The sequence below is a fragment of the Electrona antarctica genome, assembly GCF_951216825.1.
Source record: "Electrona antarctica genome assembly, chromosome: 4".
Taxonomy (NCBI): Eukaryota; Metazoa; Chordata; class Actinopteri; order Myctophiformes; family Myctophidae; genus Electrona; species Electrona antarctica.
Window position 1 is genome coordinate 44,402,973 of NC_136809.1, and position 15,576 is coordinate 44,418,548.

A 15,576-nucleotide genomic window follows, 5' to 3' on the forward strand; every position below is an offset into this window, starting at 1 on the left:
AAGAGTTGCATTATTGTTAAAGATCTGCATTACTTACAATGTAGAAGAATTGTTATTTTAATCAACATTTGCCTGTTATCTCTCTTAATGGTACCACACAGCATCGAATTGTGGACAAACTCTTGTCCAACGATAACAAAATATTCTAAATTTTGGGTCTGAGAGGCTCCGTGGCTCAAATGCAGAATAAACTAGAAAAAGTGCCCCTTGGGGCGCAGGTCTCCACCAGGGCAGGTCAGGTTGTGGCCTCCTGGTGGCGCTATTATAGGCCAATGTGAAAAGGGTGCCATTTCTTCATACGCCTTTGATGGCAATTGGATGATTTGAGGCATTTTGTTCAAAAAATGTGTTTTGCAAAAATCAACCTGTTGGTGGTGCTATAACAGGCCAATGTGAAAAGGGTGGGATATATTCCTCAGCCTAGTAAGAAAATGTGTGAAAGATTTCACGTAAATTGCATGCTGCGTTCATGATTTGAGGCTTTTGTTGAAAACGGGGCAATCTTGCAAACTGTGAAAGCCAATTATAGCCAATTAGGATGAAATATGAAATATCGGACAGATCCGACTTGAGCACATGACCATAGAGATACTGTGTAACGATTTGTGAGATTTCTGGACAGAATCTGGAGGAGTAATATAAAAAAAGTCGGCCTCCTGGTGGCGCTATAAAAGGCAGGTCAAAGGTTTGTCCTTGGCCTCTAGGGAGTGTGCATGCAACGTTTCACGCAGATCGGTGCAGTTTTAGGTAAAAAATGTGAAAAGCTGCCTCATGGTGGCGCTATAACAGGCCGTTCTGGAAAATGCGGGGCAGAGGTTCATCGTTGGCATCCAGGGAGTGTGTGTGCAAAGTTTGGCATCGACCGGGTTAACGGTGCCGGAGATTAGCTGGTAACGGACGGACGGAAGGACGGACACACACACACACACGGACGGAGTGCAAAACATACTCTCTCCCCATGCCTTCGGCCTGGTGGAGACAAGGACGGAGTGCAAAACATACTCTCTCCCCATGCCTTCGGCCTGGTGGAGACAAGGACGGAGTGCAAAACATACTCTCTCCCCATGCCTTCGGCCTGGTGGAGACAAGGACGGAGTGCAAAACATACTCTCTCCCCATGCCTTCGGCCTGGTGGAGACAAGGACGGAGTGCAAAACAAACTCTCTCCCCATGCCTTCGGCCTGGTGGAGACAATAATGGACCTTGAAATGAAAATGGTTGAAAACCACTGAATTATAGTGTTGACAATTTCTTCTTCTTTTTTACACGGTGCTCACAATTCCAATTTCATCTGGATGCAAACGTTCATTCATTGTGTGCACGAACCAAAGAAAAGTTTCTCAAGGTGACGGTACACAACGTAATAATATAAAGGTGACTTGAGTTATCAGCGGATGTCAACTACAGCGCTGTGTAAGAAGAATCGCAAAGGGGTCAATCCCCTGAATTATCCCATTCAGGACGGGAACCCCTTTTGGTGTTTTAACTAAGCATTATGTTATACGTTAGCTATTGAAAAATAGCAGATCTACAAGCTCATAGTGCTGCACCGAGTGCCGCGCTACAAGCTTGTAGATCTGCTATTTTTTTTTAAATCGTGGAAATGTGGCACAAATCTTTGAATATATTATTCTTTCAGAGCGAACATTTTTAAACTAAAATCTTTGCTTCTAGGGGGTCCCTCCCTGGAACACCATATTTTCAGATGGGGGTCGGCGGGCCAATTGCGTTATACATTTTTGGGGTCCTTGACATGAAATAGTTTGAAAACCACTGACATAGAAACATAGGTTTTTCAGGTCTAAATGGGTTATACATAATAGTAGCCGGAGCGTTGAACTGGGACAGAGTCTAGGGACGGACCCCGGCAGCATTAGGACAGAGTCTAGGGACGGACCCCGGCAGCATTAGCATTCTGAACCAGTTACAGCTAGACGACCTCTAGAGGCGGCCGGGGGATATAGAGTTATGGTCCCAGCTGGGACACTCCATAAGCTGTCCATGAAGGGCAGCACTTAAAACCTACTGTATATCCTCAGTTGACCGCGGCGTCCCACAGGGGCCTAATAGCGGCTCCGCTACCTTTTTCTTTCCACATCAAATCTCTTCCCCTGAAAACACGTTGTGAGGTTGTAGAGCTGCTACTTTTTCTTTTGCCGTATATTCACCACAGAATAGGTATGCTAGGCTTATACCAAAAACTATAAAAATGGAACCCATTTCAGTATTTTCAGTATCAAGGCCAGGGTAGTATTAACTAGTAGTATGCTAGTATGTCCCTGACATACTAGCATTGGGGGCGGCGGTGGCTCAGGGGTAGAGTGGCTGGATGGCAACCGCAAGGTTGCCAGTTCGAACCCGGGCTCCCCCAGAGTTAGTGTCCTTGAGCAAGACACTGAACCCCTAATTGCTCCTGATGTGCTGGTTGGTACCTTGCATGGTTTCCGCTGCCATCGGTGTATGAATGTGTGTGTGAATGGGTGAATTGATGCACAATCTATGTAAAGCGCCTTGGATAAAGGCGCTATATAAATGCACCATTTACCATTTCAAGGAGGTGTACTTGAACCTCAAGCTGCCTCACGCTACCAAAACAGGAGGTAGGCTCCTAATCTATGAGCAGCATAGCCTGGGAGGCATATGCTACCATTTTGGTGTTTCTGATCCGGTCGGGAGTGGATGGTAACTTACGTCGTGTTGTAGTCACTGGTTTGTAGTCTTCGCGATCAAGGGCATCATAATTTTAGGGCCTACCCAATAAAAGTCTTGATGCGGCGTATGAAGTTTCTTCAATACTTCTTGGAATAGTTTGGTATATCCATCTTTTATTCGACTGGTGAGACTAAAAACAAACAAGGGGGACCAAAAAAAACCTGAACAATCTTACCGTACCGAATAAGATTTTGTATTATTTATCATCCGGTGTAGACCATGCCTACACAGGATCACATGGGCGATTTTGGAACACAGACCAGGATTTCCTCAAAGCTGGAAAGTCTGGTGTCGCAAGATTATGAGCTCTGGAACCGTTTGGTTCCCATTCCCAAGGCTTACTTACTGTAGTTTACATTATAATATGAACTTGTCTGTGGTGGGTTTCCTCAAATTGTGTAATTGTGTTTTAGTCTATTAAAGGGACGACGCTATAATAGGCCTAAGAGACCATGTCCTATTGAATAGGGCAAACCTGTTAGAAATAATAGCCATTGTACCTGTCAGCATGAAAACAATAGCCTATATAATGTTACTTAAACTCTACTTTATGCCAGTTGGCCATGGTTTATCTTGGCCCGTTGATGAGCCCACCGCGCCGTCTCTGGACCTCGTCCTACATGAGTGGATGAATCAAACACATTTTTTAACCACATGAACCCTAAGTTTCCCTATTCTGGGGGTGAATATGTGGCGAAAATAGCAGATCTGCAACCTTCAACGTGTTTGTTTTGCAAAGAGATTTTGTGTAGAGGGAAAAGGGCAGTGAAGTATATGCTAATATATATATTACGTAAGCCTGGCTCTGAGTCTAGACCATGCAGCGTAGAGCCCACCCAGTCTGCCTCAGTCTGATAATAAGGCTTGAAGTGGTTATAAGCACGAATGCCATGTAAACATCTGAAATAGTTGGTTATACTGCTACAGTGTGCCTATAACTGACTTGATTTTCATTTTTGAGTGTCATTTTGAGGTGCTATCCTCATTGTTTGTTGTGCAAAATAAACAAACTGCAAGGTGGATTTTAAAGAGGCGCTATACAACGTTATCAGTTACTGTGTTGTAACGCCACACACACCTCTCTAAGTGACCACAATCACACCAAGCCTTAAAGGCTGCACTGTGACTGAATAATATGGTTAATTGAACAATTACAGAGAGAGTTGTACAGGTGCTTAGGGAGATAGACTGCGAAGGATAGAGACAGACGGCAGGAGAAAAGTTTAGTATAGAACGACCGTGCTAGAGGAAGAGAAAATGGTAGCACTGGGACATGTTGCCAATTAGGTGAATGTCAGCCATGTGCACTTCCTCCGCTGCTTATTGTGGAAATGTCAGACAGTGATTTAGCCAGGGCTGAAAGTTTGAGTGGTGAGAGGTGGGAACTACCCCGCTGTCACTTTCTCTCTCTCTCTGTGTGTGTGTGTGCGTGTGCGTGTGCATGTGCGCGTGTGCGTGTGCGTGCGCGCTTTACATAGATGGTGCATTACATTCACACACACATTCATACACTGATGGCGGAGGAAAGCATGCAAGGCACCAACCTGCACATTGGGAGCAATTATGGGTCCAGAGTTTTGCTCAAGGACTCTTTGACACTAACTCTGGGGGAGCCTGGGATCGAACTGGGAACCTTGCGGTTCCACGCACGCACACACACGCGCGCGCGCATACGCACATGCACACACACACACACACACACACACACACACACACACACACACACACACACACACACACACACACACACACACACACACACACACACACACACACACACACGCAATCTCAGAGATTTATGGCCACATAGAAACAGTCTAGACGGTCATTATTAATTCCCAGATCTCACTACATAAGTGCGGCCACTATAATGGAATGAGTGTACGAGATTAAGCCCTTCATTGTAACAATGATCCTTAATGGATGTAATGGCTTGCTCTGTGTTCCCCAGAGCTTGGACTGTTTTCAGCAAATAAAGGGTTGTTGATTGTTGCAAAGATATTTGGTTTCCCATGGCGATTACTTCTACGGGAGACAATAAAGGGATACTGCGTGAGAGTGAATTGCTATGGTGACGCAGTCGTTTTAATTAGTCTTGCCGTTACAGAATATTAACTTTGTGTGTGTGTGTGTGTGTGTGCGCGCGTGCGCGTGCGTGTGCGTGTGCGTGTGTGTGTGTGTGTGTGTGTGTGTGTGTGTGTGTGTGTGTGTGTGTGCGCGTGCGCGTGCGTGTGTGTTTCAGCTGAACGTGATCTTCCTGGGTATTGCCCTTTATAAGATGTTCCATCACACGGCCATTCTAAAACCAGACTCTGGATGCTTGGATAACATCAAGTAAGTGCACAAGCATGTCTTTCTGCATTGCAGTATATGCCTGTTTTCAAGGCCTGTTTATGAGCGTACGTGCTAGTGTGAATGTACGCAAATGTCACGCAATGTTTGCCTTTGTTGGGGATTTTTTTCCTTTTGCACATTTGCATGCTGCATTACGTTTTTTATTATAATTTTTTCTTTTTTGCCCGACACTATTTGTTCAAGTCATTGATTCTAGATTCTTCCACATTGCTATGAGTCATAAGGATGCGTTGAGGATGTCACGTTTAAGTTCATGTGACTTTAGTTTATGATGTCTTTGGTGAACAGCATTGTGTCAGTGCCTCTGACTACTAAGCGAGCTAATCAGTATTGTATTTGTCCCCCACCACTGTAGCTCGGAGAAAAGGCTTAGCTTAATTCAAACAATATGGCTGTGGCTCGGAGCCACAGCCCAGGCCATGCAGAATTACTTAAATCATGCAACTATACTTACTCATTTGATTTATCATGTTAGTATATTACAGGCTATGTATCATCTATGACAGCAGCCTTAAGTCAGACTTCAATCTCAAAAGCATTCCAGAGATGTGGAGCAATAAAGTAGCAGTTCAGTACGGTTCAGACAAAAGCTATCAAGTACAAAAGCTTGATGAAGGAAAGGAGATTTGGAATTCAGGGATGCAGTGCTATCAGAGGAAATGCATTTTTTATTTCCCCTCGTTTCCCTTTCTCCTTCACATCAAACACGTTGGGAGTCTTTGTCTCTCTGCTAGCTTCTACTGCATTTTGCCTAGTCACTGACTCACTGGCGTCTTTATTCATTTTTAATTTATTCCTTCCACATTGTCATGCTATTTGTCTCATGATTATCTTGCTTGTCTTTTCTTTCCCTTGTACTTTGAAGCCGTCATACGTTGTCTTTGTTGTGGATGGGCTCTGGTAAGACCACTCCCCAGTCAGTCCCCAGTCAGGTTTTCTGTTTTTTTAGATTGGTCGTTTCGTTTTGTCATATCGTTTGTCTTGTAGAACCGACCCTATCCAGTTATGTTTACCCCTGAATGAACTTGTCCAGAGCCGACTACCCTCTCTCTTCCCATACTGTATAAAAATTGATTCCTCAATTCATTCATAAGTGGCTTTGCGAGTTCTTGTGACCTATCGCTATAGGACTAATGTGCTATTGAAATATTATAACATTGGGATGTGAATGAGGGTGAAATAGAGCCGTAGGGGGAAAGAGTACGCCTCTGCAAAGTAATGGAGGGAGAGGTGGATGGAGGGATGGAGAGGAGAGGGATGAGTGTACCCTTTATTGAAGAGGGTCGTCAGACAGGCTTTATAGGAGGTTCTGTCTCGCCTGAACGGTGCCACAGAGTGCAACATCGAATCAATCACCTCCGTATACCCCTCTCAACTCTGTGCTCCTCTTTCCTCCTTCCCCCCTCCCCTCTCTCTCTCTCCACTCATTTACTCACTGCTTACCCCCTCTCTCTCTCTCTCTCTCTCTCTCTCTCTCTCTCTTTCTCTCTCTCTCTCTCTCTCTCTCTCTCTCTCTCTCTGTCCTAGTAAAGCTGATTACTGCCCAGTCAGCCAATCAAATTAATAGCCATCAAGATTGCGATTGCGACAAGAAACTGTGACCTTTCGCATTGAAATGTCACTTATAATGGCTCTAGTGCCCCTGTACTTACTTCCCAGCGGGGTCACAGTGTGCGCGCGCGCACGTGCAATTCATGCACCACGCGGCGCGTACAAAAAGGAAACCTCGGACATAGCTGTATTATGGCTGTCATAAGTCACTTCTGACAGGGCGCTATTTGAACTATTGAAGAGGGTTAGATCTTTGAAACATTTCACCACTCTGGTTTGATTTAATTCAATTACATTGGAACAATTATGTTAAGAGACTGTCTTAATGGTAGATCACCACTCCCTGTAAATACATTCTCACCCTCGGCGATGCTTAGTTACAACTAATGAAAGTCAGAGAGCTAAAAGTTTCTTGATCATGACAAAGTGGCCTACTCACAACTCGCCTTCTGTGAAAAGCATTCTTAATGAGTAAAATCTGCTCGCCTAGGATAATGAGCATGCTTGGACTAACCTCCCACTATATTCTCTCCATCTCCCTGGCTCACACAGTTTGAGGCCATCCTGGTCCCATGTTCATCAAACGTCTAAGAATAGGTTTATTGAACAAGGGTTATACTCACCAGGTCTCAAGATGAAATACATTTCTCTGTAGTTCAGGGGCCTTCATTACCAGCTTGTGAAAGCAAGCTGGTCTATATTCTATATTCACTGAGTGAATCAGCCAGCGCAACACGTTCCCCCGAATGCAGTGATGTCAATAATGACAGTGGCATGTCATTATTGACAAATAACGACGACGTGTTGCAGATTTGCAATACAGTAGTTGGTAGATCAGCTATTTTCACAGACGGGGCAGTTTTGCTTTCGTCACTGTCGTGCATTTAGTCACATTGGATGCCTTGGACGTCCACAGACGTCATCAAATTAAACCGTGGGGTGCCTAGGACGTCCACAGACGTCATCAAATTACACCGTGGGGTGCCTAGGACGTCCAGGGATAAAGATAGCTATCGTGAGCTAACGCTATCGTTAGCGATTTTGCTGCCTGCTTTTTAGCTAACGAAAACAATACGGAAGTGCTTCAGAGTAAAAGCTCCCTCCCCTGGCTGTCACTTTAGCCCAGAGGTTCTCACCATGGGGGTCACGAGGGGGGGGGGTCCCCAGACAAAAACGTTGAGAACCCCTGCTCTAACCAACGCCATTATTCGGAAAGATTCAGTGGCACCAGAAGTGTAAAAAATAATACATCCTGGGTTAAGATCCTCAGTATTTACTGTACATTTGCACTCTCTAAAATCATCGAGTGCAAACTGCCCACTCTGAAGGAGCGTTGCTGTGTACCTTGCGTGTGTACTCCAGGTCTTGGGTGATCGGAGCCATCGCCCTGCTGTGTCTGCTGGGCCTCACCTGGGCCTTTGGCCTGATGTACATCAACGAGAGCACCGTCATCATGGCCTACCTCTTCACCATCTTCAACTCCCTGCAGGGCATGTTCATCTTCATCTTCCACTGCATACTCCAGAAGAAGGTGCAGTAAACCCACCTACACGCGCGCTTATATCGGTAAACAGAGGAGTTAGAACTATTGGCAGACGAGCACCGTAGGTAGCTATTACACCTCGGGGTTTGATCGCGGATGGATTTGGCGCTCCACACACCCGCTGCTCGCTTCACCCTCTCTCGCTCTTCCATCTCTTACACACACACATAAGCACGCGCGTGCGCACACACACACACACACACACACACACACACACACACACACACACACACACACACACACACACACACACACACACACACACACACTCATACATGTACACATATCTGCCTTTCAATACACACAATGTTCTCTCCTTTATTCCACCCGAAGACATCTTCCTTTATCTGTTTTATGATGTTGGCCGGTGTGGAGAGGATTAGGGATATTTGCTGAGTGCATATGGCCTGTGGTATCTCGCGGCAGAGTTATATGTTGTTTCCAGGAAGGGCCTATACACATCCTGCGATAATTCATATTTTTTCCTCTGTAGAATCTCCCACACAACGACAGCGCCCGGGAGTAGAGCGAGTGGAGAAGTGAGAAAGATTATGGGGAGAAAATTAATCACATGCTTAATGCTCTGTCCTGGCTGTAGTCCCACGGAAAAGCCTTTATTTCTAGGTCTAGAGTGGTCTCTGCGGATGTACAGTGTATAGGCGTGGGCATGCACACACACACGCGCGCGCACACACATGCACGCACGCATACGCACACGCACACACACACAGTTTGGAAGTGTGTGTGTAGGCTATACGCGTGTTCTGTACGCGTGAGCATGTACTGTGCATGTGTGTGCTGCTGCAGCAGGTCATGGGATCAGGTGTCCGGAGAGACATCTGTAGAACAAGCGCTGAGGTTTTCTTTGGCTGCGGCTCTGCGTCGTTTCTCCCAAGATGCATGGAGCAACTATCCCTACAGCTGTTCAAACAGACCGCGTACTGTAGCAACACATGTCTGGCATTCCAACAAGCTTGTTAAAAGACAATTATGACCCTATTTGTTCTAACTTGATTGGGATCAGAATGCAGATGTTGTGTGCGCATTCAATTGCATTCAATGTTTCCCAGTGGAGCGTGTCCACTTTAAGATGGACACGTATAGAAGATGAATGATGTCGGGGGCGGGAAGGTAATGGGGAAAGTACGAGTTGATCCTTTTAATGCCAAGCGATTGTGTGTAGTTACGGTATGTAAAAGAATGATGCTCAGCCAAGTTAATAGTTGCACTACATCAACTTAATCAACTCCCGTCAAGGATTAGTTTTTGTTTTGTTTTGTGCAAAAATGAGGATTCTAATCAATAGAATATTTGTTAACGCCAGAATTATGTGACAGTACTTTGTATCATGTAGGCTACAGTACTATGTACACACATGACATATCAGTCAACTCATTTTGTATTTGTGTTATACTGTTTGTACATGCCGGCGTGAGTGTGTGCATATGTAAGACTGTAAAACTATGTGCCGTTACACATACTGAATACTCACATAATATCTGGTCGTCAATCGACAATCTTTCCGCTCTTAACGTTCAGGTGCGTAAGGAATATGGCAAATGTCTGCGTACCCACTGCTGCAGTGGTAAGAGTGTGGAGACCTCCATCTCGTCCTCCAGTAAGACCACCACCTCGCGGACCCCCGGACGCTACTCCACGGGCTCACAGGTGAGCTTACCTGCCTGCACACCCGGACGCTACTGCACAGCAGACTCTCAGGTGAGACTAGAGCACACCCACCAGCCAGGGTTGAGGCCTCAGGTTAAATGGGCTATATGAACACACGCCATCTTGGAAAGAACTTGTCCCTTCCCTACTTCCTTCACAGGTGTTACCGATGATACTAATGAAGGCTGTTCCATTCTGGTCAAACGGAGTCAGGGTGCTGCTATTGTGCATGTTGGCTCACTGGAAACACTCTGCTACACCAGTGGGTCTCAAAGTGTCCTTGAGTGGGTTCCAAATGGCCCCGTACGAGTGTGTAACTCTGAGAGTGTACAAATGGAACCAAATGGACAATTGTACACTCTCAGTGTTATGGGGTCCTTGAAATTAAATAGTTTGAGAACCACTGCACTAAATGGAACAGAGCCTTAATTAGTATCATTGGCAACATCTGTGAAGGAAGTATAGGGAAGCGGCCTGGAAGTAGGAAGAGTTACTCTGTGTGCATAGAGCCCATTTGGCTTTCAAGCAGCTCAGTTCAGACTCCTTTTGTCTTTGTCGAAACGAAAGAAAAGCCACGAGGGCACGGGTTGTCTGGTCTAGTGGTTTCCAAACAGTGTACCGAACTCATGTCATAAATCCAGGTGTGCATTGGGACTTTGTGACAAGCGCACATTATTATGGCAATATGTAACTATACAAGGAGGTATGGATTAAGTTTTTGTAGAAGCTTGTAGATTGGCTATTTTTGGGTCTATTATTGAAAATAGCCAAAGATGAGTATGAAATAGGGTGTAAACGTTTTATTTGAAAAGAGTGATAACATGTTATAGAGCCTATTTTGCACAGATATGAATACAGGTGTTCCTTGAGATTTTGACTTGCCCTTTGGTGTGCCTCGGGCACAAAAGGTTTGAAAACCACTGGTCTTATCCAACCTGGCGAACAAAAGGATTTATATTCACAAATATATACGACAGTGGTGTAGTGGTGTTTGTGCAGGTACTGCACGTAGGAATAGTCATTTGCCCATGCCATTGATTTGTTAGTTTTGGCTGATATGCCTACCCACTGTATGCTGTTCACTCAGGCAACAACAAATGACAGATCATTTGAATAATTGATGAATAATAAATTATTTTGCTGAAGTACAGCACATCTCACATACAAATGCACACACGCAGACACTCGCTTCACACCTCGCGGAGACGCCTGAGGTTAGATGCAAGGGCAAAGACAAATAACAGGTGTTAATTTGTTTATCACATACCCATAGCCTTATTTATTCACAAAGACAGTGATGAAATAGCATTTGAGCAGTGCTTATTGCTTAAATAAATCAGCCATTAATGCAACCCTGAGTTTCTTTTCTAACTGAACCATATAATTAGAATGTTAATCAGTGTAGTTTAATGTTAGGCCTCGTTAATAAAATAAAATACTGTCACACTCCTGTACTTCTGATTTTCGATTATAATTCACAGTTACAATTTAGGCATTTAGTAGACCCTCCTATCAAGAGACTTAACAGGCTGAACCCTAGTCAACAAACCACAGGGTAAATAGTCATAAGTATTGTGCAAAGATAACAACGTAATGCTTCAAATAAACTAGGATACCAAATAAACATTATACCTAATATATAATATTATATCTAATCCCAAATAGAAATGCTAACACGTGCAACGTCGTGCATGGTCACATTTTCGCTGCTGTCTCATTGCGAGACCCCGGTTCTGTAAAAATAGCATTGACGTTCTATCAAAATCTTCTGCGATGAAGAACTTCAACAGCATCCATAAGATTTCACGTACCACTGCCCCGGAGAACGAAAATGTAGCCTATACTACCGCTGAGGTTTCCTGACAATATTATTAGGGAGGGGGTTGTTTGAAAACACAGCATGCGCCGCTGGTTGCCTGCCCCACCGTTACGCAGCCATTCTGTGAACCGTCCAAGATTTAGTATTTTGTTTCCTTGGTGTCCGGATGAACTCCAGCGTATCCTCCTCCCAGAATTCAGCCACACAATCTAAAGCAGCCTTTTTTTGGCGGCAGGTTTATCCATGTTTCACATTTGAAGCTATTGCAGACATGTTTTCTCTATTGATAAAGTATCAAATAGAGCTCAAGTGGCTAAGCAGAGAACTAGACGCCAGTTCAGGCGGCCTTTCCACTGTCTCTGTGCTGATTGGGAAGATTTGGCTTTAGCTTGCATTGATTGGTCATTTGCCATATGATATCAGCCCAAAGGTTATCAGCTGACCATTCAGCACAGGCGTATCAGTTATCACCCTCTCTGTAGCCTGGGCAGCATTCCATTTCGGGTTTATGATCCGGTCGGGAGCGGATGGTAACTTTCGTCATGTTGTAGTCAATGATTTGTAGTCATCTGGCAGGAAGGCAGAATCAGTACTATTTATTCCGCCTTGTGGTTTCCTGCCTGATGACTACAAATCAGTGACTACGACATGATGTAAATTACCATCCACTCCAGACCGGTTCACACAGCGATTTTGGAACACAGACCAGGCTTTCCTCCGAGTTGGAAAGCCTGACGAGGTTACCCTCTCTCTAACCTTTTATCACTTTGTTCTCTTACCTATAGGGCAAATAAAATAAAGTCTTGATGTGCATGTGCGCACGCACGCACGCCATGCACACTACTAGCCAAAGGCATAGGCAAAAGATTACGTAAGCCATGTCTGATTTCAAATTAACTGATAAATTATCATGATTTAAGCTAAATAAAACATATCCCTAAAATAGCACAACTACTTGTAATACAATGACAGTCTAGATTAAAATGCAATTGCTGCCTCAGGAATGATACACGTGTGTGTTGATTGCAGCCATTCATACATGCAAAGAATTAATTAACATATGCCTGTGTGCTATGTTGCGTTGTGTGTTATGTTGCGTAGTATTAAAGTCCACGTCAATTCCATCTTCCTGCTTCACTGATGATGGCGCCGGTTATGTTCTCCGCCGAGTGGCTCTCCACTTGACTCCCCACCTAGGCAGTTCTAGCTTGTAGCATATTTAAAAAAAATCCTGGTCTCTAAACTACCTCCCCCTGGCCAGCCAGGGCGCCTGGTGGAGGGGAAAGGAACTGGTTGGAATAACGTGTTCCTTCCACGCGGGGGAATTAACTCCCCCCTGTAAGGTGAAAAGAAGCAGCTTGGACTCCTCATGCATAGAAGGAAGCATGAGGTCAGTCCACTGCCCCCCCCAGGTTGGCAGAGGAAGTGTAGCGCCCAGGATTACATTATATAATTGACACTGGGTGGAAAAAAATGGGTTGCAAAATCGTGGGATAAAAATTATAGAAAAAAAATAATAAATAAATAAGAATCTAATAATGTGCTTTGATATCTGGAATGCTATACAAGTAATACTGCAGACAGCTACAGAATAAATATAATAATAATTTTACATTCCAGAGTATTGATAGCAAGGTGTTTTGTTGACCTTGTGCACCAGTAACACATATTAAAAGCCGAATTCATATCACTGCCAAATTATAACAGATGAGCAGTCGCATTAAATACAACTCGTGGTTTTAAGTCAGCACTCTTCGGATCAAAGGCTAGTTCAATCGAAGACACAATAAAGTGCTGGGAAAATAACACGCTAGAGCACTTTGATAAGCTGCCATTTACCTGCCGGCAGATCCAGGCAACACTACTGTTATTTGTAGGTGATTATACAGAGTGTCCCTCCCCATAGAACGCTGTATACCTGCGTATATGCACCACTACACCAGTGTACAGAGTGTCCCTCCCCTTAGAACGCTGTATACCTGCGTATATGCACCACTACACCAGTGTACTGTATACGGGACGTTGAATTGACTGAATTGAAAGTGAAACGGCCTCAACCCTGATCCTCGTCACCTCACATTGATTGTGATAGACTGATAGACACACATGATTGACAGGTGACCTCCCTCCACTCCTCCTCCTCCTCCTCCTCCTTTTCTCCACTGCTTTACCTGCACTGGTTTGCTTTCTTTTGTATGACCCATCTTCTGCCCTTTTATATTTGCTTACCATATGTCCTTCCCTCCTTTGTCACTGACTGCACCCCTTTTTCCTCGATTCCTTCCCTGACTCTCTCTCCCTTCCTTCCTTCCTTCCTTTCCTCATCCCTTTTCATCCCTACCTTTCTGTCAACCTCCCCCCCTCCCCCTCCCTCTCCGCTGCCACCTGGCTCTCCTCCATGCGTGCACAGAGTCGTATCAGGCGGATGTGGAACGACACGGTGAGGAAGCAGGAGTCCTCCTTCATCACGGGAGACATCAATAGCTCCGCCACGCTCAACAGAGGTAACCACAGGATGCCTACCTGCCTACCACCACTCACGTTCCCCGTCACTTGTCACCCACGTCCACTTTTATGGAGAGGCGCGGGCAGCTCAAGCGGCACGCCGCAGCTTAGCACGTCGCGTCACGTCGCTTGTCACCGAGTGAAGTTGCAGTTGGCCAAGCTGAAGCTATCCCCCCAGGAGTATACGACGGGGGAATTGGAATATATACCGAATAAAAATTCTCACACTTATATCTATAGCGGTGGGAAAAAGTAGCGATAAGAGCACTCTGAGGCTCAAACCTCCGCCTGTTTGTTAATTAAAACCCAGGTGCAGAGACTACAACATATGCCTATATCCTCCTACCCTCCTATATGGAGCTCATATTATGCTGTCATCATTTGATGTAGCCCGGGTGAAGAATCCTTTAAGTCTAGGAAGTTGAGTGCATATGGTTACTTTACATTAAGCTGGATTCTTAAAAGACAGACGCTAGACTCATACTCGACGCTTATAGGTGAGCGTTAGATTGCCTGCCTTTAAGTGAAGCTGTAGCAGTACTTTGAGCCCGTGCCATTGCACTGCAATACTGGAAATGATGAGGCAGAGTATAAGGATGATTAAACATCGCATAACTTCTCTCAGATTCCGCAGAGCAAAAGAAATCATCTTACGGGTCCTTTTTTTAATTGACAACTTTCGCAGCAGGTTAAATTAACACTGGCCTTTACTGTGCGCACATACTGATTAAACACGTCGCGTAAAGTAACCAAAGCAGTCCCAGCTAATTGCTTATACAAGGGCCTCGCGACCACAAATATAGCTTCTCCGACAGTATACAGTATGGACTACTGCAGCAGTCAAGCTATTAGCATTAAATATGTATTAGGGTTTGTCCACTGTATTGTTGACAGTTTATTTAGAGCAGCTTCCAGTGCAATGCCAGAGTCAGGAACGGTACTGTGGGAAGGAATCCGTGGGGCTGGCTGTCTGGAGGCTAGGATAATGAGGACATAGACTCTTAAATGGTGAAAGCCACCTTGACACACGCACACACATGCAGACACACACATGCAGACACACGCGCGCGCACCCTCACACACAGAACGAGAGTCATCCCTCAGTCTCTAAATCGAGGTGTGGCCCTCGATTCCTTCAGGCCACTAATAAGCTGTTAGCATGACAGATTGATGTTAAAGCAGACACGGTGTGTGTCAGCTCCTGAATTATCACACACTTAGTGAGGCAGGCTCAAGCCACCACCCCTCTGTCTCTCTCTCTCTCTCTTATTCTGTCTCTCATTCTCTCTCTCTCTCTCTCTCTCTCTCTCTCTTTCTCTCTTATTCTGTCTCTCTCTCTCTCTCTCTTATTCTGTCTCTCATTCTCTCTCTCTTCTCTCTCTCTCTCTCTCTCTCTCTCTCTCTCTCTGACACGTTCATTCCT

General features: G+C 44.9%; 1 protein-coding gene across 2 annotated transcripts in view; it reads left to right on the forward strand.

The window, feature by feature from the left end:
• Nucleotides 1-15,576, forward strand: part of LOC306922491 (adhesion G protein-coupled receptor L3-like) — a 214,149-nt gene that overhangs the window by 187,458 nt on the left and 11,115 nt on the right. For both annotated transcript variants that reach the window (XM_079500133.1, XM_079500134.1), the window contains 4 exons: nt 4,955-5,046; nt 7,981-8,149; nt 9,701-9,880; nt 14,059-14,152. In XM_079500133.1, the coding sequence (XP_079356259.1) occupies nt 4,955-5,046; nt 7,981-8,149; nt 9,701-9,880; nt 14,059-14,152 (535 nt within the window). The remainder of the gene's footprint in view (nt 1-4,954; nt 5,047-7,980; nt 8,150-9,700; nt 9,881-14,058; nt 14,153-15,576) is intronic.